This window comes from Paroedura picta, chromosome 16 (genome assembly GCF_049243985.1).
Source record: "Paroedura picta isolate Pp20150507F chromosome 16, Ppicta_v3.0, whole genome shotgun sequence".
NCBI lineage: Eukaryota > Metazoa > Chordata > Lepidosauria > Squamata > Gekkonidae > Paroedura > Paroedura picta.
The window spans coordinates 6,267,353-6,288,766 of NC_135384.1; the positions used below are offsets into that span (position 1 = coordinate 6,267,353).

At 48.9% G+C, this 21,414-nt stretch overlaps 2 protein-coding genes across 9 annotated transcripts in view; one reads left to right on the forward strand and one right to left on the reverse strand.

The window, feature by feature from the left end:
* MAZ (MYC associated zinc finger protein) lies at window positions 1-13,417 on the reverse strand. Of its 4 annotated transcripts, none has more exons than XM_077314630.1 (7): window positions 13,087-13,417; window positions 11,172-11,261; window positions 8,206-8,996; window positions 4,606-4,669; window positions 4,155-4,326; window positions 2,382-2,589; window positions 1-1,283 (listed from the first exon to the last, which is right to left on the reverse strand). In XM_077314630.1, exons 1-6 carry the CDS (start codon window positions 13,120-13,122, stop codon window positions 2,402-2,404), a joined length of 1,341 nt encoding a protein of 446 aa, XP_077170745.1. In that variant the 5' UTR covers window positions 13,123-13,417; the 3' UTR covers window positions 1-1,283; window positions 2,382-2,401. The 4 variants fall into 4 exon arrangements, with proteins under 4 accessions (XP_077170745.1, XP_077170746.1, XP_077170747.1 ...); XM_077314631.1 differs by having other exon boundaries at window positions 11,172-11,258; window positions 13,087-13,414; XM_077314632.1 differs by lacking the exon at window positions 2,382-2,589 and having other exon boundaries at window positions 13,087-13,406.
* MVP (major vault protein) overlaps window positions 11,570-21,414 on the forward strand; it is a 20,744-nt gene continuing 10,899 nt past the window's right edge. The window contains exons 1-4 of one of the 5 annotated variants that reach the window (XM_077314542.1): window positions 11,570-11,689; window positions 18,681-18,846; window positions 20,828-21,023; window positions 21,160-21,283. In XM_077314542.1, coding sequence (XP_077170657.1) covers window positions 18,725-18,846; window positions 20,828-21,023; window positions 21,160-21,283 — 442 coding nt within the window. In that variant the 5' untranslated portion in view covers window positions 11,570-11,689; window positions 18,681-18,724. Of the gene's footprint in view, window positions 11,690-17,756; window positions 17,998-18,064; window positions 18,330-18,373; window positions 18,589-18,680; window positions 18,847-20,827; window positions 21,024-21,159; window positions 21,284-21,414 lie in introns of those variants that run through there. The other 4 variants (XM_077314538.1, XM_077314539.1, XM_077314540.1 and 1 more) reach the window with 4 other exon arrangements.

Consider the following 21,414-nt stretch of genomic DNA (forward strand, 5'->3'; position numbering starts at 1 on the left):
TATTTTTCCTTCAGTCTTTTTACTAAAATCTTTGTTGTGGAGACACAGATCCAGAAAGAAGGGTGCACAGAAGAGGGAAAGGAAATAGGGGAGTGGGGTGGAGGAAGGGAGCAGGGAGAGAGAGGACAGATGGACGCGGCTTCATTACATTTTGTGTTAACAAAAACAGAACAAAAATAAAGAAACACAAAAGAAGTTCATTTTAAATGTCAGGGGATTCGTTTATATATATCATACAAAAAAAGCGAGAGACTCTAACCCCAAACTGGGGGGCTGCATGCAACAAGGAAGGTCATTTGGGGGGGGGGGTTATCAACGCTCGGTGCGGAGGGCTGACACACTTGGAACACGAATCACAAGATAAGCCGAGGGAACGGAGCATTAAAACAGACACCACAGAAGAATGAGGTGCTGGGCGGGGAGAGAAGGCCAGAGCAGCTCCTCAGCAGGGGGGATCGAGAGCACCGTGCATGGAAGTCCTCCTCTGTCCCATCCCACCCCAGCCCTCCTGTCACCCCAGATGTGAGCTCCAGGGATCCAGCAAGCCACTCAGGCCTGATTCCCACCCCACATCTAACCGCTCTGTGGGCTTCCCAAGCTCTGTCAACCCCTCCACCAACACCCCGTTAAACCAACTCTCAGCTCCTCTCCCACTGCAATGGTGCCCCATGGCGACCCCAGCACTGAGCCCTCCACTTTCTCTCTCGCTCATTCTTGCGGAGTTCATTTGGGGGCTGACGGGGAGGGGACGGGGGGCGCTGCTGGAATGGGCAAGAGACCGATGGTGACGAAGACAGTAGCATTTAGGCCAAGGACAGGGGAGGGTGAATGGATTTTAGGGGCTTTAGTGGGTGCTAAAGGTTAAGGGTGCTGCTAGAGCAGGGGAGTCAGTAAAATCAGGCTGCTCTCTGAAGGCGCACAAAGCCCTTCCCTGACCCTCAGAACAAGGCGCCCTCTGGACAAGAGAGGCTGTTGGACAGGTGCTTTCCCAGCCCCATTATTCTGTGTGCACAGGCAGGGGAGAGAACGAATGAAACCACGATTAAATTAGACACCCAAATGTGGCCACTGCATATCCATCTGGGCTTGGAGGCTCCAGCTGCCAGTGAGGGAGAGGGATGGGACTGGGAGGTTCAGCTCCTGCCTCCCCACTCCCTCACATCACCAGGGCTGCGTGGGGAGGGCTTGGCTCACAACCGAGGCTCCCTCCATGGGCAGCACCGTGACGGCAGCAGGAGGTGGGGCCGAGACGGCTGCCGCGAGGGGGCAGACCTCACCCGTACCTGTAGGGGAAGAAAGATGCAGGTCAAAGGACTGGTCCTTCTCAGGGCCCGCTATACTCCTTAACCTGGATTCCTTCCTGTCACCCTCTTGTTTTAAACAGGAGTGCTAAGCTAGAAGAACAGATGCAGCTGCCCCTTCCTTGACCACAAGCAGAATTCTGGAGAGGCGACAACAGATTCCCGACATAAAAAAGTACTTTTGTTTTCCTACGGCTGACAGGGGAACGCCTTTCCGGAAATGACAGACAATACCCGGCAGCCTACGAGGTCCATATGAGAGTCAACTGGGTTGAACTCACTTGACATGTTTGAGGCCCTCTACTGAGGACAACACAGGAGCAAGACTTAAGTACTACAATGCCATAACATTTTGAAAGTGGGCAGTAATTGCTGTTCCAGTCCATGACAGGAGGTTAAGGGAGCAGGTTAGTTCCCCCAGGGGACTCCATTTACTGTAGCTCTCCAGCAGAGTGCCGCATAATATAGCCCAGGGTATGGAGTACATCTACAGCCGTGAGTGGGACTGGAAAATCTGCCATCACACCCGATAGCCATCTCATGCTAATGCATCCACTGGCTGGTACCCTCTGATCATCACCAGCCTTCTCAAGGAGCTGAGTAAGACATGTGGTTTGGTGCAAGGCAAATTTTGCAAGAGCCAAAAGGAGCTAGAACTAACCCCAAGGTAATTCTGGCAGCTCCAGTATTTCTTGACGTTTCTTACATACTGAGAAATAACAGGATCCCCTCAAATCCAATTTCCAGATAAACCAAATTTCCACAAGATTTCGTGTGCCTTTCAATCTGTTTAGAGAAAACGTACATCCTCAGGATGCCAAGTTCAGCACCGGATTTTAGGTGCCAACCTTACAGGAGGAAGCTGCAAAAGATTTCCTAATTATTCAGCATATACTTGAAAACTGGCAGAGAACTGCAGCAGACAGGCACTCAAACACTAGCAGGGGGACGTTAATTTAGGATGCAGCCGCCCCAGGGGAGCTGGGGTTCTCCCTTCTCCCACCTAGAATGAAAGGACACCCTATGGGACAGATGGGCCTCCCCTCCCCATCCCCCAGGACAGAAGGAAGCGGCTCTTGCCTGGTGGCCCGGCCAGCGTTTCACCGCAGCGGTTGGCCCTCAGTGGCCGCGGCCCCTTCTCCTGCGTGCGTCTGCAGGTGCCCGTTGAGCTGAGCCGGGGTCTTGCAGTGCACGCCACACAGCTTGCAAAGGAAACGCTCCAGCCGCGGGGCGGCCAGTCCGTGGTCCTTGACCGCGTGGACCCTGAGGTAGGCCGCTGTGGTGAACCCTACGGGAGGGGGAGAAGGACAAAAACCAGCCAGGTCAGTGTCCGGCCTACCGAAAGCGTACCCCAGTGTCCTGTAACGGTTGGTTGTGCCTCACCCTAGAGGCGGCTGCGTCTCAGCACCTAGCGTGGATCCAGGGCGACAGGCCTCCCTGACTAAGGGTAACTTCTTCATCCCAGGGATGGCTGTGTCATGGCACCAGGCAACCTATCCCTGTATGAACAGCTAGCCACGCCCTGGGGGGCAGCTGCATCTGGGCACTGTGAAAATCTGTGGCAGGAACTTATGTCTCTTTAACACGAAACATCAGAACTTCAATCCTACATGAGAAACATCTAGAGGAAAAGATATCAACTGCTTCCCCACCCCCTACTCATACCAGATCTACTAATGTAACTTCTCATCTTCGCGTCATTCATTACAAGCTACTTCCAAACCATAATGGGATTTCAGAAAGTGATTAGCAGCAGACTGCTTCCTTTTGATTCAAGAGAATCCAGATATCTATTTGGGTTAATAGTTTAATTTTTAATGAGTAAATGGATTACACACACATATCTAGAGAAATAATCCCAAAATTCCTACAGAAGGCAAGCACAGTGAAAAATCAAAAGGTTCATGAGGACCTGTTACTTGGGACTTTTCCCAGCTAATCTGCACACTGTCCAGCCAGTTTTGATTAGCGTTCTCGTGTATATTACATCTTATGTCCAAACGGGCAACAAGCACATCAAATAAATAAAGCCGAAAGAGGCACCGCTGACACTTGACAGCCTCTCTTTCATTTATAGAACGTTTAAGCCATTTAAGCTTCTGACAAGATGGAATTAATGAGATGCTTGGACAAGTCACAGTGGGGGGCATTATGAGCTACTGAAACAGCCTGGCGATTTGTTTTATTGTTGTGTGTTGAGAAAATGGACAGACTGAGCAACTGCTTTGTAAGAGGAAAAGAATGCTGTTGCTTGTCATCAGGACATTTTTTTCCTGGCCAATTCAATAGATGGCTTCACCTGCAATCTTTTGTTTAATGCTGACAAGAGAGCCAAGTTTAGTTTTAAAAGGATTTTATAATTCTTTCAGATCCAGCTTGTTTCTTCTAAAGGAAGGCTGCGCAACTCATGACCTACCAGCTGAACGCAGCTCTCTGGCCACATAGTGACCTGCTACAGAATAGGAACCCCTGCCCCCTCCGTATTACTAGAGCCCCAGGTAGGCAGGAAAAGAAATGAAAACGGGCTCTGGTGGGTCACTGTACATGGCTGCTAGGCTGTGCATCAGTCATAAGTTGTATAAATCTCTTGCTAAACTTAGGAAAAGTAATGAGGAAATTAGGAATTATTAGGAATGTCTGGTCCAATCGGGGATGAAGATATTTGGGAAGAAAGCAGACTATTTACTGGGATGGATTAGCAACCCTGACTTTTGTTCTCAGAGGGAATAATAAAGGAAGAAACGTTTTTGTTCTACTACCTGAAGATACCAATTTTGACTGCTAGAGCTCTTCAAAGGTAGGTGACATATTTTCCCCTCAGATGCCCTTCCCTACACTGGCCTGCCCCCTTACCTTTGTTGCACAGTTCACAGACATGATTCGGCCCTTGGCTGTGTACTTTCATGTGGTCCGTGATGTAGGCAGAGCTCAGCATCTTTCCACACACATGACACGGCACCTTCTCCTCGTGACGGACCGTGTGAGCACGGAGCCGATCCTTGGTGGCAAAGGCTGCTTCGCATCTCTGTTGAAACAGAGGCAAAAGAACAGCGATGATCATGGAGGAAAGAACGGCATCCCCAGCAACCAGCTTTCCCAGGCAACTAGGGGCCATGAGACCAGCCCATGGCCAAGGTTTCCCTCTCATTCAGCATAACTGAACTTTGCTCCCACTTGAAATTAAAATCCTCCACCACCTGTACCCCTCCCCTACTTTATCATGGAAATGAGTTCTTGAGTAATCACAATATTCTTATAGAATAAAGACAGTGACAGAATTGTGGGCATGTCCATACAGCAGTACCTCACATTTGAAGGGCCTCTCTGTTGAGTGGACCTGTCGCACATGGCTATTCAAATGGTCTGGCCTGTGGGAGGGAAGGAGAAATGCAAGTCAGTTCTCTGATTTTGGCTGTTTGTTTGCCAGTACAAAACCCTACCTCTAACCCACCCTTCACCAACCTTTCAATCTCAGACTAATTTAGTGGCATATAAATCTTAATGCCATCTGTATAAACATTCTACTACAAGTCAATCTGAATGTTTGTGCTCAGAGAACAATATATGAAACACTCTGCTGCAAGCTTTATGGCGTCTTAGAACTAAGATTGCCACTTTCAATCACTTACATACACATTTACCATTTTACTGGCAGAGCTCCAGTGCCTTTAACAGCTGCAGGTACAGAAAATGTTCAGCCTTCCCCGTGTCTACACTAGTGACCACAGCACTTTTTGAGTTTATCATTCAGACACAGCCATTATATACTAACAACAGCAAGGCTCCTTATTCTATTACTTATTTCAGAACATGCACATGATGCTTGCAGGTACGCAGACACAAATTTAGGTGGAGTAGATTAGATGCTTAAGGAGACTCCTTTAAGTGCTTGCAAGATGGCTATGGGGGTATTCCAGCACTCAAGGTTGATTAATTAGTCATAGTTGAGATGCACACGAGTACTACAAAATGATTTAAATTTTTTTAAAGGAAAATGGAAGGTAATACTCTAAAATCATATCTGTATGGCCAGCTAAAGCTGAAAAAGGAGGCCTAAGAGCTAGCATTACCCAGTATTCGTGAGTTTAAAAATGCAGTTAAAAAGTCTTGATTTTGAAATTTACATCCTGCATTTCCTTAGGGTTTCAAAGTGTTTTTTTTAAATAGTTTACCTATGGCCACTTTCTAAATGTCAGTTGAATCCAACCAGCTTTTTTGTGGATTGGGGGGGGGGAGGGGGAAGGAGAGGTCCCTGAATGCCTCAAAAGGGCTATGCAAAAGGGATTTGCATGCTCAAAAGCCATGTAGGAGAGAGGCTGTAGAAAGGAGGAAAGGTGGCAAAACTAAGTTAAAAAGCTGGCTGGTTCACCATTTGTCCTACTGATTGGAATGTGTTAAAAATTTTCTTCATAAGCAGTTTCTGTGAAGTTTTAACATGAGTGCAAAAAAGACCCCATTGTTGGATACAGTCTTCTGCAGCTATTTCTTCACTACCATAGCTCATATTTATGCTGTGACACCAATATCCACATTTTTTAGATTTTAAAGAATTTTTTCTAACAAATCCTCAAATTGCCTTTTAAAGTGTCTTACTTAAAAAGCCAACTCTTTGGCTCCTTCACTGTTGCAGATCAAAGGCCTGTAAACATAATTAAAGCCTCTACTGCCTTTCAAACCTACAATTATTCAGTAATTTTGTAGAGACAAAATCTGCTCATCTTCTCTCATTTGTGTGAAAAGCTGCTGGTCAGAGTGCATTGCTGCATTCTCTAAGGGCTCACTGAAAAACCCAAAAATCATGGGGCTACGGTTGACTAATCAATTTACTTGACTTCTCCATCCATATATTCAAGTACTTTCAAAAGCATGAAGCTATAGTCAGTATCCCAGCTATTTCGTATGATGCATGTTCATGCAGAACCTGGGTCTAGTGCAGCCAGCCAAACTGGTAGTTTTAAAAAGATTTTTACAAAAGACAAGTTTAGAGAACTGTAAACATGAAAACAGCTTCTGCTAAAGGCTCAGAAACCCAAAGGAAAAAATCCTGGTCTTTATAGGCCTCTTTGGTCAGGTTGTGGTTATTTTAGCTGTCTGGGCTGCTCACTCCTGCATTCTCTGCCCCACTAGCTATCTAATCATGATTTCCTCCACCTCTGCCTTTCCGTTGGCAATGTGCCCTGTGTGTTCCTCCTTACAAATGCCCTGTTCTTGAAAAACCCATTTCTTGTAAATAGAACTATGGGAAATTATTCAAACTTATTATGTCATCAGTTATTGTTCGCTTTCAGTTATGGGTTCATTTGATGTCTCTTAAGACTAAGTGTTGCTGAATTTCTTATCTAGTGTTTTTAAAACAATTTTAGACTCATTTATACTGTGGAGGTGTTGGAAATATGGGAGCAGTCAGATAAATAAGGAACTTGGGAAACAGAAAGACAGGATGCTTGCTGCCGATTATGGTAGAAATATAACAATCCTTTCTGATCTCTAAGGTTTGGTTATTCCAGAATTTACCAAACCATCGCAAATTATTTGAACTCTTAAAAAGTGTTATGCAAAATAATATGCATGTTTACCAACTTCATAATAATTTTAAGATTATGGTATTCCTGGTGAGAAGTACACATTCCGAGATTTTTGCAGTTGTTTTCAGGCAAACAACAGCTTCAAACATTTACTTTATTCAGCTGTCTCAGCCTCTTACAACTGTCTTCTCTTGGGATCGATGTTCTAAGTTATGGGGTTTCAGCTGTTTATTACCTATGTGGAAGATGTTCAAGATTCTTGATATATTCTTTTGTGGTTCTCACCTTTCTTCAGTTTTGCATTTGTATTTTAACATCTTAGAATGCAAAATATTTTCAGAATAACTGAAACTCCAATCTCAGTAGACCCACAATTCTAGGCTGGGTGCCAGGACTGTGTCAGAATGCCATCCCAAAATAAGCCTATGAAGGTTTAATTTTTCAGTGTGGGTTTCCCCCATATACACAAATTGATCTCATTTTTTATTGCTTGTTCCAAATACAGGAAATTACGTTGTCCGGTCATTCCTGGACTGTGGGGAATGGCATGTTCAAAGAATCCCCCCCTCCCAGTCTTCCCTGTTTTAGGTAATTTACCCTGTCAGGAAGGCTTCAAGCTTTATTGCTGACATGGTAGTTCTGCTTACACCAGGAGTGATATTCAACTATGCACTTTGTGTCTGAAGTGACATAATTCATGAAGGACTTGCCCTGTGATATTCCTGGTGCTGAGACAGTTAATATTAGCATATGGAATATACAATGAAACTAAAGGCATATCTGTCTAGTCTTAGCCCTTTCCCATGAACTTTCTGCTACCCTCTTCTGCTTCTGAGATCCCACTTTTTTCCCCTCAGGTCACCCAAGGTGCCTTTATCCCAGGAGGAAACCTTCAGTAACAAGTGCAATTGCTAAGAAAAACCATCCCCCCCAACTGTCTTATAATTGTGGTACAATAGGGAAGTTCTGCTAGGTTTATGCAGTGGCAAATTGAAATTAGTCAGTAACCACATATCTGTATCCCACACTAAGTTGGAACATGTGCAGAAGATCTCAAGAGGCAGCTGCTGGTAATAATGGAAGCAGAAGTTAGATTTCTTATGCTGCATTTACAGACAAAGCAGTTAAGAGTAACAGAGAAGCTGAGAAGGCAGCAACCCTTACTTGTTGTACAGATTCCCTATGCTTGGTTGAGAAATCTAGCCATTCCTCTTTGTTTTTGTGTCCCAAAAGCCCAACCTGCTCAGTATGTGGTCTGCACATGTTTTATCTTTTATCAGGCATATACTTCACTAAAAGTCAGCCTCCAAACTTGGATAAAACCCTGAAATAATCCCCTTTTAAACTGTCTCATCCCGGGACCCTTGACTCTTTCATACCGTGAGAAACTCTTCCCACAGTGGCTGCAGATGTACGGCTTGTGCACAGCACCATCATGTGAACGGACGTGATAGCTCATGCGGTCCTTCCGCTTGAACCGCTGCTGGCAGACAGGACACTGATAGGGCTTCTCATCTGAGTGTGACAGCTTATGCCGATTGAGGTGATAGACGTCCCGGAAGGCTTTCCCACACATCTCGCACGCATGGTTCTTCCGGATGCGTTTGCCTGAGGCTGTAGTGGTCACCAGCCCTGCGCCTGACCCTGTTGTGTTCCCTGCCCCCTCAGCGGGGGCAGGTGTTGCTGGGGTTGTCCCACCGATGGCTGACACGCTAAGCAAGCTGAGGGGAACCATAGTGGGCATCTTCATGGTCGTAGGTCCAGCGCGGGAAGCTTTGGCCCCCGTGTGAATAGCTTCATGGCGCCGCAGGTTGTAGCCATTTTTGAACTCTTTAGCACACAGGGAGCAGATGTAGGGGCCTTTGCTCTTCGGTTTCTTCTGAGCCTCACCTGCCTGTGGTGTGGCAGGAGCTGCCTGGGGAGTTGGGGCTTGGGTGGTCTGAGTGGTCTGTGCTACCTGGCCCCCACCACCTTCAGAGGCTGAAGGCTGCTGCTGTTTCAGGGCAGCAGTGTCTACTGTGGAGGCAGCGGGTGCAGAACCTGTGGCAGCAGCAACTACAGCTGCAGCAGCTGCTGTTTCCTGGGCAGCAGCCAAAACAGGCAGGAGGTCCACTTGGAGGGACTCAGCAGGGGTAGCAGACTGTTGGGGAGGGGCTGCTGTGGTGGCAGTCTGAAAGAAAAAAGATGGCGTAACTGATTAAGACAGTGATGAACATCCAACCCCAAACTGCTGCAGTGTACATATAAATCTGAAGAGGGAACTGTGCTCGGTTAGCTGATTCCCATTTCAAGTGGAACTGCCATTTACTAAAACAGTCTAAAATCATCCTAGAAATACAATTAAGGAAGGCTGGATTAATCACTATGCTGCACGTCATATACTAGAGTTACTTCCAATCAAACTTGGGTTCTTAACGCAAGGTTATCAGATTGTGTCCATGTGTGCCATTTTCTAATTTTGTTGTTAGAAGCAGCTTCACTATAGCCAAGCCTCCAGTGGATTTTTACTATTATACGAGGCAGGATCAAAGGGCAGACCCCATAGCCATGGCTGCAATAAGCAAACCTAGCAGGCTTAACCACGGAGTAAGAAAGCTTTTTGTCTTAGGCTGTGCAGCAGAGGAGGGAATGAAATGGCTCATCTTCCAGAGCATAAACTGAAATAGGATATACAGCAAAGCAAAATAGGCCATCTCCGAATCCCCCCCCAAAAAGCAGAAGAGCTCTGCTGGATCAGACCAGTGGTCTATCTAGTCCAGCAGCCTGTCTCATAAAGTGGCCAACCAGCTCTTCCAAAGGGCCAGCAACCGAGCTTGAGGCCTTCTCTTGATGTTTCCTCTTTGCACTGGCATTCAGTGGTTATAGGTCTTGTAAAATGTGGGATATAAATGTCATGAACAAAGTAATTATAGAGATTAGAAGCCTACTGGCTGAATGGCCCTACGTATTACCCAATCCAATACTCTGCTCCAGAGCTGTTAAATTACTCCAAACTAACTGGATTGGATTGATTAAAAACATTTTAATATTAGAACCCTGCAAAATACATTTGACTGTATCTCTTGGGTAACATATTTTTTAGTCAGAGTACTTCCCAGGAAGTAAGCCTCTTAAATGTAATGGCTTATGTCTGAGTAAAGGTGCATAGGTTTAATCACTAGAAAGTTTTTAATGGAAAATAAACATTTTTATGGCTTTCTTTTTTACTTTCCCAAGCCCAAGGGATATGAAACTAGTAAAAATAAAATTAATAAGAATGAATGAGACCAATAATCTGCATACCAATCTGTTCTGAATTTAGAAAAATAAGCTATTTTAAAAATCTTAAACTTAGAAAACTGTGCAGGAGTGATTTCATTCGCTTGGCAACTAAGAATTAAAGGGGAAAGTTTTTTTGCAAAATAGCATTATACTTATTCAAAACCTGCTGTGAACTTTACTGAGTGATCTTGGACAGATCATGCACACTCTGCATCCATTCCACCTCTGAAAAAGTGAGCTGTCTGCAAAGAATTGTTAGGAAGATGGGTAAAAAATTACCCAGGCACTAATTTCTGGTTTCTTCCTGGACTCAATTTCAAGTATCAATTTGACCTTTAAACCTTAAATGGCCTGGGTCCAAAATACTTAAAAGGATTGTCTTCACGTGTTATTTACCTGCCCTAGTTCTGAAACTGGCTACTGGGGTCTTGATATAGGTACTCATTGCAAGAAACCCTAACTTGTAGCCAGGCTTTGGGGAGAACATCTTCAGCTGCTCAGAATGGGTTGTCATTGCTAACATTTTAATTGCCTGTATTGTTTAAATTTTCCCTCATTTTAATTGTTGTATTTTACGTATTTTATGTATTATGTTGTGAACCCCCCTGAGTTGGCATGCTGGGAGGGTAGTATAATAATATAATTAAATACATAAAACCTGCCCTTTTTGAAATTGGACTGAAGACTCATTGGAAGGTGCCCTTAGACTCATTGGAAGGTGCCCTTAGACTCATTGGAAGGTGCCCTTAGTACCTACAGAACTCCTTTCCTCAATATGTACGACTGGCACCATTCCTATAGGCATTTCAACATATTATGAAAAAACATACAATCCACAATTCCTCTGAACAGTACCTGGATGTTGCCTCAAGTTTTAATTGCTGTTTGAGTTCTGGTGTTTTATTGTTTGATTTTACTGATGATTGTAGTTAATTTATTGTTGGCTGCTTTGGGTTTTTTTCCAAACAAAAAGCAGAATACAGATTTGGTAATCTATATACAGAAATATAGCACTCCCGTAATAGTTCAATGTTTCCAAAAGCTTGCATTACTCTTCCTCACTTATTGAACAGACAGACCTCACCTGAAAAGGGCTCTGACTGCAGCCCTGAGCAGCAAAAAACCTGGACTGGATTTCTGTCCCGACCTGCAGCGGGTTCTGTGTATGACTCTGCTAAAGAAGAAAGGAGATCAGAGAACTCTAAACAAAAAAGAACCCATGCTACTGCTTGGTAAGTTGGGATATGGTCTAACAAACATCAAGGGGTTAAACTAACAAGGGGTGGGGAGGACAGAATGTCAAAAGAAATTGCTTAGATCAGTTTCTCAAACTCCTTCAAACAAATGTCTTCAGGCTACATACAAACTTGGAGAACCAGCTGGATGCTGGAGGGGGGGCAGGGGAAATGGGGAAATGAGAGAGGAAGGAATAATTGTTTGTGCAAGAACAGCAGCATGGGAGAGGAAGGCAGAAATAAAATAAAAGCAGGGTGTGAACCAAGCAGCATGGTCTACGTGTCGGGGCATGGGAAAAGACCATTTGGTTGACTTCTGTTTGGGACGAGAAGAACAGAGTGGGCCAAGGCCTCAGAGCAACTTAAGGTATGAACAGGCATTCTGTCAGGTGTATACAGGATTTGGTTAAGGGAGGAGCAATAAAGGAGTTCTGAGGAAGCCAAGTGGTTGGGGAAAAGGTCTACACACAAGGGTAAAACACTAGGACCAAGCAGTGCAGCATAGGACTTGATAAAGCACATATACAGGGATGGAAGAAACTCTTAAGAGATAACTGCGCAGGAATGGGAGAGATTTCTCATCTGGAAAGGCCTAGACAAGACTCCGTGAACAGGAAACCACGGGTGGGAGGGGTAAAACAGACTGGAGGCTCATACAGAGATACCTAGTGAAAAAGAGGGTGCACAAGGAGGTTATTCTTTGGCCAGACCTGGAAATGGGAGGAGTTACAGGTATAAAGGTAAAGCTGTTTGCACTGGAGGCTTGGAAGTGGGGAGGGGAAGTTTGGGAAGGTCAGGGATACAAGGTAAGGGGAGTGAACCACGGGGGGTTGGCCAAACATGCCAAAAACCACAGCGACGTACTTCCTACTGGGTTGCACCCAAAAACGTCGGCCAACCAACATACTAAAACGTATATATTTTGGAGCCGGAAGGCTTGCTCCATCCCGGCCCCGTAGCACGGGCGGCCTTCACCTGCCTTCCCAGGCAGGCAAACAGGTGGGGAACCCAGCCTACACCTGTTGGCCCCCAGCAGCCATTACCTCTCTGCCTAGCACCGAGTAGCTACCCTTTGGGGCCAGGACTAGGGAAATCACCAGGTGGCTTTTAAAACAGAAGCCATAACAGGGAGGGCGCCTGCGTGGGCGAGCCCCAGAGCGGAGAAGGGGGTCCCGCCCGGATCGGGGGGAGCGGGGAGCCCCGGGGGCGGCTTTCGTGCGGCGGGGGGCGCCGCGGGGCGGCGGGCGGGCGGGGCGCCTGGGGGTGCGGGGCGCCGGGAGCCGGCGGCGGGGGCATTGCCTGACTGGGCTGGGGAAAGGGGAGAAGCGCGAGGGGCTGGGCAGAGCGAGCGCGAGAGGGAGGTGACCGTTGGGGGGGGGGGAGAGGAAGAAGCGCGAGGCGCGGGGAGGGGCCGGGCGCAGCGAGCGCGGCGATCGAGGGGGTAGGGGGAGCGCGAGGCAGCGCTGGGCGGAGGGAGGTGACCGTTGGGGCAGCGCGAGGCGGGGGGCGGAGGGGGGGCGGGAGCGCGTGCGGAGTGCGCCCTGCTTGGCCCGCACGCGCGAGGGCCCCCGCCCGCTGGGATTCCCGAGGGGAGGGGCGGGGCAGGGAGGGTGTGAGCGGGGAGCCGAGAGCGATCGCTGGCGCTCTCCTCTTGTCCTTTCCCGCTCGCGCTTTTCTCTCTCTCCCCCCCCCCCGTCTTTTTTTTTTTTTTTTTTGGCGGAGAAGGGAGGGGGGGAAGGTGGAGGAAAGGGGAGGGGGGGTTACCTGGAAGATGAAGCTGCTCCAGTTGCTCGGGTCCATGGCGGCGGCAACGAGCGGGGGAGGGGGGGCCGCTCAGCTCCTCCAGAGGGGGGGTCGGGAAGGGAGGGGGGAGCGAGTGGGGAGCAGCAGCAACGTCGCGCGGGCGGGGGGGAAGAGGTGGGAGGGGGAGCGAGCGAGGAGGCAGCGGCGCGAGGAAGCCTCGGCGCGCACGCTGATTGGCCCCTTCTGCGCGCGCGCGCGCGCCCCTAGGCGCCACTGCTGCTCCGGCAGGGGGGGAGGAGGGGGGCTGTAGGGAAGGCGGCAGGTAGCGATTGGGTGGGGCCGCGGCGCTCGTCCCCGACGTTCGCGGGAACGTACAAAGGACCCCACGTGTGCTGCCTGCTGATTGGGCGCAGGGGCGAAGGCTCGGACCGTCAGGCTTCTTTTTTTTTCTCCTCCTTTCGAAGAGGGAAGCTGATTGGTCCCTGCGCAAGCGGCCGCGCGCGACTAACGGTTGTCATCTTCCCCTCCCCGTTAGATTTCAATTGAGTCAGACGGTCCTTTCTCACAAAATGGCCGCCGCGTCGAGAGTCCATTTGTCCGTAGTGGTGTTTTTCTTTCCCCCCTAATAGATTCCGCCCCCCCATGCTCCGCTCTTGACCAGTAACGCACGCCACAGCGTATTTTGCAATGCGTTCTGTTAGCTAACAGAAGTGCGCGGGACGACGTGTATTGCTTATATTCACGAGGACCTAAAATCTGCAAATTTGGAGGCTGTTCTCAACGTGTATAGGCAACGTTATTGACGTTCTCTACGCAGCGCAACCTTATGCATGTTTCCACGGAAGCAAATTCCAGTTAATTGCACCGTATTATAGGAATGCAGCACCCTTAGGGTATTGACCTCAATTCCTGCTGCTTTCCTCCTCTGTTACACAAGCCTCCGTTGGTACTGCTCAGCAGAAGATAACATGTTTTTCAGGTTTTCCCCCCTATGCATATCGTTTCGGTTATAAAATAATCTCTGCCCCTCCCTAGCCTTAAATTATCCTATAAAGGCCCCCAAGTATGGTGAATATAATCTAGAGTTCCAGTGTGCACAACCAGATGCTGACAGAAGGTGGTTTTGTATATAATGCATTCTGATTTTTTTGCTTGGGTAAAAGGTTTACAATTCTAGCCAGGCGTTTTGTGCCACTCTCAAAGGTGGTGATAACGGTATTGAATGCTCCACCAAAATGCAAGTGGCACTTGGGTGACAGTAAGCTAGGTAAATTGACCAGAGCCTTCGATTACAATTTGTCTTTGATAATTGCTATAGTGGAAGAAAGAAACTTCAAACAACCGATTAATGAATGAAGGCCCACAAATATGTTCTAAGGACACTAGCAAGTGCAAGGAAATGGCCACCAAATTGGCAGGAAGTATCCAAACAGTTACTTAGGACAAAAATAGACATTGTATCTGAAGTGCACACAAAGCTCATACCTTGAATGAAACTTTGTTGGTCGTAAAGGTGCCACTGGGCTCTCAATTTGTTCTGCTGTTTCGGACCAACACAGCTACCCCCTTGAATTTATGACCAAAATGGGAATTAGGCAATTGCTTTAACTGATGGCATTATGAAGAGCAGGGGCTGCTCCAGCTGTAACATGAAATATGGATGTTCGGCATTTTCCCTCCAAAGTACCATTTGTGGAAGCCAGACATGTTCAACAGTATATTTGTAATGCAGTGTGCATAGAACTGGTCCCCAGCTGCATGCATACTACAGAAGTAACTGCTAGCGGAGTGCAGTGAGTCATACGTTCAAACAAGTGGCCAGGAATCCCAACCTAATTACTGCAGTCCTGCAGCGCACGTACCTTAAGGGGCCGCAAGACGCCTGTTTAATTTTGCTGCAACACGGCTAGCCGCCTGGAAGCCTTTTAACGGCTAGTTCAGACAGAACATAAAATGGCTGACGGATTAGCAGGGAGACAACCGAATAGGGCACATGCACCCTTCCCTGCTTGTGTAATCCTGCCGCCAGCCGCCTGCTCCTCCTGAAGCCGCAAAAGGCCAAAAAGTACCTGCAAGGGATAACAAATTAACCAAACCACACTTTTGGAGCAGTAATTTTCTTAACGCGCATGCGAGGTGGGGAGGTGGAAAATCGGCGCCGTAGTCTTAGCGAGGGGGTGGGGAGAGAAAGAAACGACGCATGCGCTTTGGGAAGACCCACGCATCCACGATGCGGAGGCGCTGCGAAAACAATACGCTCGTGCGCAGTACGGCTCGCCGGCTTGGGTGTGTCGCGCGCCCGAGTGGATCGAGGAGGTTGTAAACAAATTAGGGCGCCTGCGCCTCTAGCGGCTTGCGGTTCACCGCGGTTAGTGCCTTACGGCGCATGCGTGGCGCTTGCAGCCCGGGCTAATTATCGGGGGCCGTCCGTCTGCCTGTTTAAGATGGCGAACCGTAGGCGCCTTTCACGCAGGCGCACAAAGGGCAGCCCGCGGTTGCTGATCGTGCTGAAGGGCGGAGGTGCATTAAATGGACTACTAGTCTCATTGCTACCCGCCCTGAGCCCAGTGGGAAGGGCGGGCTATAAAATTAAATTACATTATCAAAGATGGAGAGAAGATTACAAATAAACAGCAACAAGGATCTACCGTCGCGTTGGTCTGAAGCAGCAGAACAAAGTCTCAAGACACCTTTACAACCCACAAAGTTTTCTGCAAGGTAGAAGTTTTTGTGTGCCCGCTCATTGTGTCTGAGGAAGCACACATGCACACCAAAGCTTCTGGACTCATAGGATCTACAGTATAAGAGGCAAGACTTCCATGAATACAGGATTCTCCAGGCTGAACTTTCCGTAACAAACGTTCAATTAAAGTTAATGTAAAAAAATGTTCAGTTAGAAAGTTGGGAAGCCCAATCCTTGTGCATTTCCAGATTTCTAATAAAACTTTGCAGTGTTCAAATCACTTCATATGCATTGTCTTGAGATTCCTTACCACCTTTGAGAGAAGCCAGGACCACACTGGGAATCGTGAATGTGCAACAGACTGAAATATTCCTCTTTGCCCTGGACTTGTGTAGGAGATGCTTTCTTATATATATAAAATAGCTAATAATTAGTGGGGGGGAGTTGAATCCAGATTCAGTATAGTCTGATCCCTACATTAAAAGCAGCTTTATTGTCAAAGTCAGTATATGGATACTTTCAAATGGGTAGCCGTGTTGGTCGGAAGTAGCACAATAAAATTAGAGTCCAGTAGCACCTTTAAGACCAACAAAGATTTATTCAAAGTGTGAGCTTTTGAGTGCAAGCACTCTTTCTCAGACGTGTTATATGGATACTGTTCATCTCCTGTAGTGTGAACCAGCTATGTGTTTTTCCCCCTGAGGGGAGGAAACAGGAGCTACCATGCAACTGGTACAAGCACCCCCTGTCCTGAATTCTGTCCTGTGGGCCTGTAGCCCCCCCCCTCCAGATACACAGCTTTCTTTTCTAGCATTGATTCTTGGCCTAATTAGAAAAATGTTAGATGTCCAAAAGGGGACACAGAGTGATGTTTCCACTGATAGAGCAAACATGCCTGAAGAATCCGGCTCCTGCACCAAGCCCCCTGAGGTCAGAAAGTAAAGAGATGGATGTGGGGTGGGGTTGCCAAACTTGGATTGGAAAATTTCTGGAAATGTGGGGGTGCAGCCTGGGGAGGGAGGGGTTTGGGGAAGGGAGTGCCCTCAGCTAGGCATAATTATTTATTTTATTTATTCAATTTATATACCACCCCTTGCTGTAACGTCTCAGGAGGTCACCTGCTGCATCTCCTTTCTGGGACAAGCACATCCTCTCGGTTTCCTTCTTGCTGCTTACCTGTCCAGCAACACCTGTCCTTCCCAGTTGTAAGAAGGGGGCATGCCATTATGCCTAAGCACACTGCCTTTTTGGAATGGAGAGAGATCCAGGTGGGTCACTCTGTTGGTCCGAAGCCGCAGAACAAAATTTGAGTCCAGGGGCGCCTTTAAGACCAACCATGTTGGTTGTTTAGATCTTGACTAAAACTTGGTTGGGCTGAGAGGTCTTAAAGACCAACCAAGTTTTAATCCAGATATAAACTTTCACGTGTAGGTCAGAGAAGGTGTAAGATTTCCATCCATCCATCATCTTCCATCTATCACCTCCCTCCCTACCTAGGGGTCTCTCCCTATATGATCCCCTGCAGAGTCCTGTAGGGGCTCAACCTTTGGTCAACTGGGCAGAGGCGCCTCTCCCGAGGACGATGGTGGATATTGGGGACTGGTGTGTCCTGCCGGGACAAGCTGCAGTTGGAGTAGGGTTATAGATTATTTTACCCGCCATCGAACACTTTTCTTGTTTCTGTTTTATGGGTTTTTATTATTTTATTGTAAACCAACACAAGCTGGACTGGCAGTGGATCAATCAATCCATCCCTACCTACCTATCTAATCTTCCAACTTGATTGGTCTGAAGCAGCACAACGAAACAAAATCAGAGTCCAGTGGCACCTTTAAGGCTGACAAAGATTGATTCAAGGCGTGAGCTTTCGAGTGCAAGCACTCTTCCTCCGACTATGAACTGACCAGCATGACGGTGGGAATATAGTCGGAGGAAGAGTGCTTGCACTCGAAAGCTCACGCCTTGAATCAATCTTTGTTGGTCTTAAAGGTGCCACTGGACTCTGACCTTGTAACGGAGTGTGCGCCGGTGCTCTGTCCAGGCAGGTAATCTAGCAGACTTCGGACTCGCTGATCCCCCTCGGCCTGAGCAGCCGCCGGTCTCTGGGGCGGCGCGCGCCCTTCCCCGCCAGCCTGTCCCCTTTAACAACCTCGCCAAAGCGCTCCGTTTCGCTCCTCCTCTGCCGGGAAATCTGCGCTGCCGGGGAATTCCCGGCCACACTGCGTGGCTCTCCCCAAAGCCTTCGCCTGGTAAGTTTGCCCTCCCGTCGAGCCGCCCCCGCGGCCGCCCCCCTTCCTTTCCCTTCCCCCGATCGGAAGGGGGAATCCGGCGAGACCTCGCCCCCGCGGATCCCGCCCGGGTTCGCAGATTGCGCGTGCGATCGAGTTGCCAGCCAGCGGCGGGGAGGGCCCGCTGGTGCAACCGGGAGAAATGCAGGCGGGGAGTGTCTCTTTGGCGGAGAGCCAGGCTCAGCCCCCTTTCCCCGAAGTCGGGCCTTCCGTGCCCTTCCCGAGTTCCCTGGAACCGGGCGCGAAAGCGGAGTCAACGCGCTTCCCGTCCACTTTGCGTGTACTTTGCAAAAGTGGGTGTGAACTCTGGGCAGCGGCTAGAGCCACGCGCAAGCCGTGGCGGAAGGGGGGTGGAAGTGCGGGTGGAAGGGCGCATCCGTGTGTTTCCCTCCGGGATTCCAGGGTGCACAACTGGGTGAGGCCTTTGGCTGGCCCCTGAAGGGCGTGGGCCTGCTGCTTCTGGTCAAAAGCCAACCTGCCCAGCTGGTTTGCTCTGTTGGTTGAAGGATTCAGCGTCAGGAGGTGCAAATAGTTGTCCCCAGGTGCCTACAGGTAGGCACAAAAGGTGCCTACAGATTTCCTGCCCCTTGGCCTTGTTGGCAGAAGCTGAGTCAGAGAAAACTCTTCTCTCCCTGCGTTTCCAGAGCTCTTATCGCTGGCTCTTCCCTGAACACCCTTCGGAGGCGAAATGGCAGCCGAGTCGATAATCCGGATTCCCCCCTATCACTACATCCACGTCCTGGACCAGAACTCAAATGTGACCCGAGTGGAAATGGGGCCCAAGACTTACATACGGCAGGACAATGAGAGGTGAGCCGGAGGAGCAGAAAGGCAGAGGGGGACTGGAGGGAGGGGACCCACGGCTGCCAGGTCCTGCTGTGGCTGGCTCCAGGCTGGGAAACTGTTGTCTGTTTTCTCCTGGGGAACTCTGTAGAGGAGCTGTAATTCCAGGAGGTCCCCAGGCCCCACCCGGAGGCGGCCAGCCCTTGCTTCTTGGGGAAGTGAAATGGAGGCCCAGCTGGGTTTGAGCCTCAGCCTAATGTGGGGCCCCTTTGCCAGTGAAGAGCAAAGCCAGGCCATGACGCTGTTTCTGGGCTTGCCTGGAGATTTCCCCCCCCCCCCCAGAGCCCTTTCCCTTCCTTTCATGTTCTGAGCAGCCGTTCCTTCTGAAAAGGGTTTCCACATTGAAGCTACCTGTACCATACTGATATTTATTTACTCAGCACATTTTTCTCCCGTCGTTTTCTCCCGTGCATTTTCCCTCACACCAACCCTGTGCAGTAGGCTAGGCTGAGAGTGACTCATGGCCGAGTGGGGATTTGAACCTGGGTCCCCCAAATCCTGATCTGCGGGCCTGACCACTACCCCACTGTAGCCTCTTACCATGAGTTTCCTATAGCAGCGGTTCCCAGCCTTTTGGGCAGGGTGCACCCACATTTACTTGACATGGTGACTATTTCTACTATCTTCTACTATCTACTTCTACTGTCGTATATAAAAGGCAAGGCATACTGGTTGCTGACTCGCTTCTCAAAGAAGGAGGCACAATGCAACCCGCTCAAGAGACAAGGGGTGATACATGACTTCCCGTCCTTCCCTGCCCCTTCGTGGTTCCCTCAGTGCAGCCCTTCCCTCACCTGCACCCATGATATTTGAATCACGCCCTGCAGAGCCTGGTGGCACACGCCTGCCCATTTCCCTTCAGGCAAATGCCATGAGCCTGGCCCTTCTGGCAGGAGAGAGAAAACGCCGGCTTGTTGGGTAGGGGGGAAGCTTCTTCCAGGAAAGAAAAAGGTGGGAAACATACTGCTTAGGCCAGGGTTCCATGAAACCCTGGAAGGTCTTTCCCAAAGGGGTAGGAAATAATTAATTTTTAATATTTATAAAATGTGTCAAGCATTTATCGGGTGATATGACCATGTATAGTCATATGATCCTCCCCCCCTCCAAGCCAGTGATGGGCCTGGAGGGGGGTGGGAAGGGGAGGAGCCCCAGGTGGGCGTGTCCACAGCTCTGCTTCCCACCCTATTCTGCACGATTGCGCCACTTCTGGGGTTTCTCAAAGCCTGAAGAATGTTTCAGGGATTCCTCAATGGTAAAAAAAAGTTGAGCAAGGCTGGCTTAAGTGCACAAAGTCATTTTAAAGGGGTGGGCAGTGCAAAAGGGTGGTACATTTTAACAAGATTCCTAGAGCCTGTTGTACTTTTTTTTTTTTTGCATACCGGGCTTTATTGCTTGTTTTTTTATTTTGCCTATCTTTGTGAAGTAATTGGAAAGAGGGGTGGCTTCTAATCTTCTAAACCAGGTTGGATTCCCTGCTCCTCCACATGCAGCCAGCTGGGTGACCTTGTGCTCGTCACAGCCCTGATAGAGCAGTTCTCACAGTCCTGTCAGAGCTCTCTCAGCCACCTACCTCGCAGGGTGCCTGTTGTGGGGAGAGGAAGGGAAGGTGATGGTAAGCCGCTTTGAGGCTCCTTCGGGTAGAGAAAAGTGGCACATAAGGACCAACTCTTCTTCTTCTTAAATAGCATCAGGGCTCTCTCAGCCTCGCCTCCCTCGCAGGGTGCCTGTTGTGGGGAGAGGAAGGGAAGGTGATGGTAAGCCGCTTTGAGGCTCCTTCGGTCAGTAAAAAGCGGGGTATAAAAACCAGCCCTCCTTTTTCTTCTCATGAAGGACATAAACCTGCCTTGGTAGAGAACTCGGAGCAAAGAGCTCCTCCTCCTGGCTAAAGTGAATTTTTGGGCCTGAGAATCTAGCTGCACCTTTGATCTCCCCCCCCCTCCCATTTCAGGATCGTCTTTACCCCCAAGAAGATGGTGATGGTTCCTCCGCGGCATTACTGCATCATCCTCAACCCGGTCGTTCGAGGGGCAGATAACGCCGTCCAGTTGGACGCCGTGGGGCAGGTGCGGCTCCGGCATGCTGACCTAGAGATCCGGCTGGCCCAGGATCCTTTCCCTTTGTACCCCGGAGAAGAGCTGCAGCAGGTAAGGATGCGAGCTTCTCAGAACATCTGGGAGGTCCTTGTGCCACGCTGACATGGGAGCGCGTCTAGTGATTTCGGGTTGTCACCCGGAGTTGACCCTTGGCATGACGTCTCCCTTGTTCTCTCTCTCTCTCTAGGGTGTCACGCCTCTGCAGGTCGTCCCGGCAAATACGGCCCTCCATCTCAGAGCTCTCCTGGACTACGAAGATGACCAGGGTTTAAAACATGTCTCTGGGGACGAATGGCTGTTCGAAGGACCTGGTAGGCAGGTTTAGATAGATCTCATTGTGTATGTTGGAGAAACTCAGTCCGAGGTCTTCCATCCAAATACTACACAGGGTCGGCCTCGCTTACCTTCTGAGACATGTGGGAATGGCTTGCCTGGCCTATCT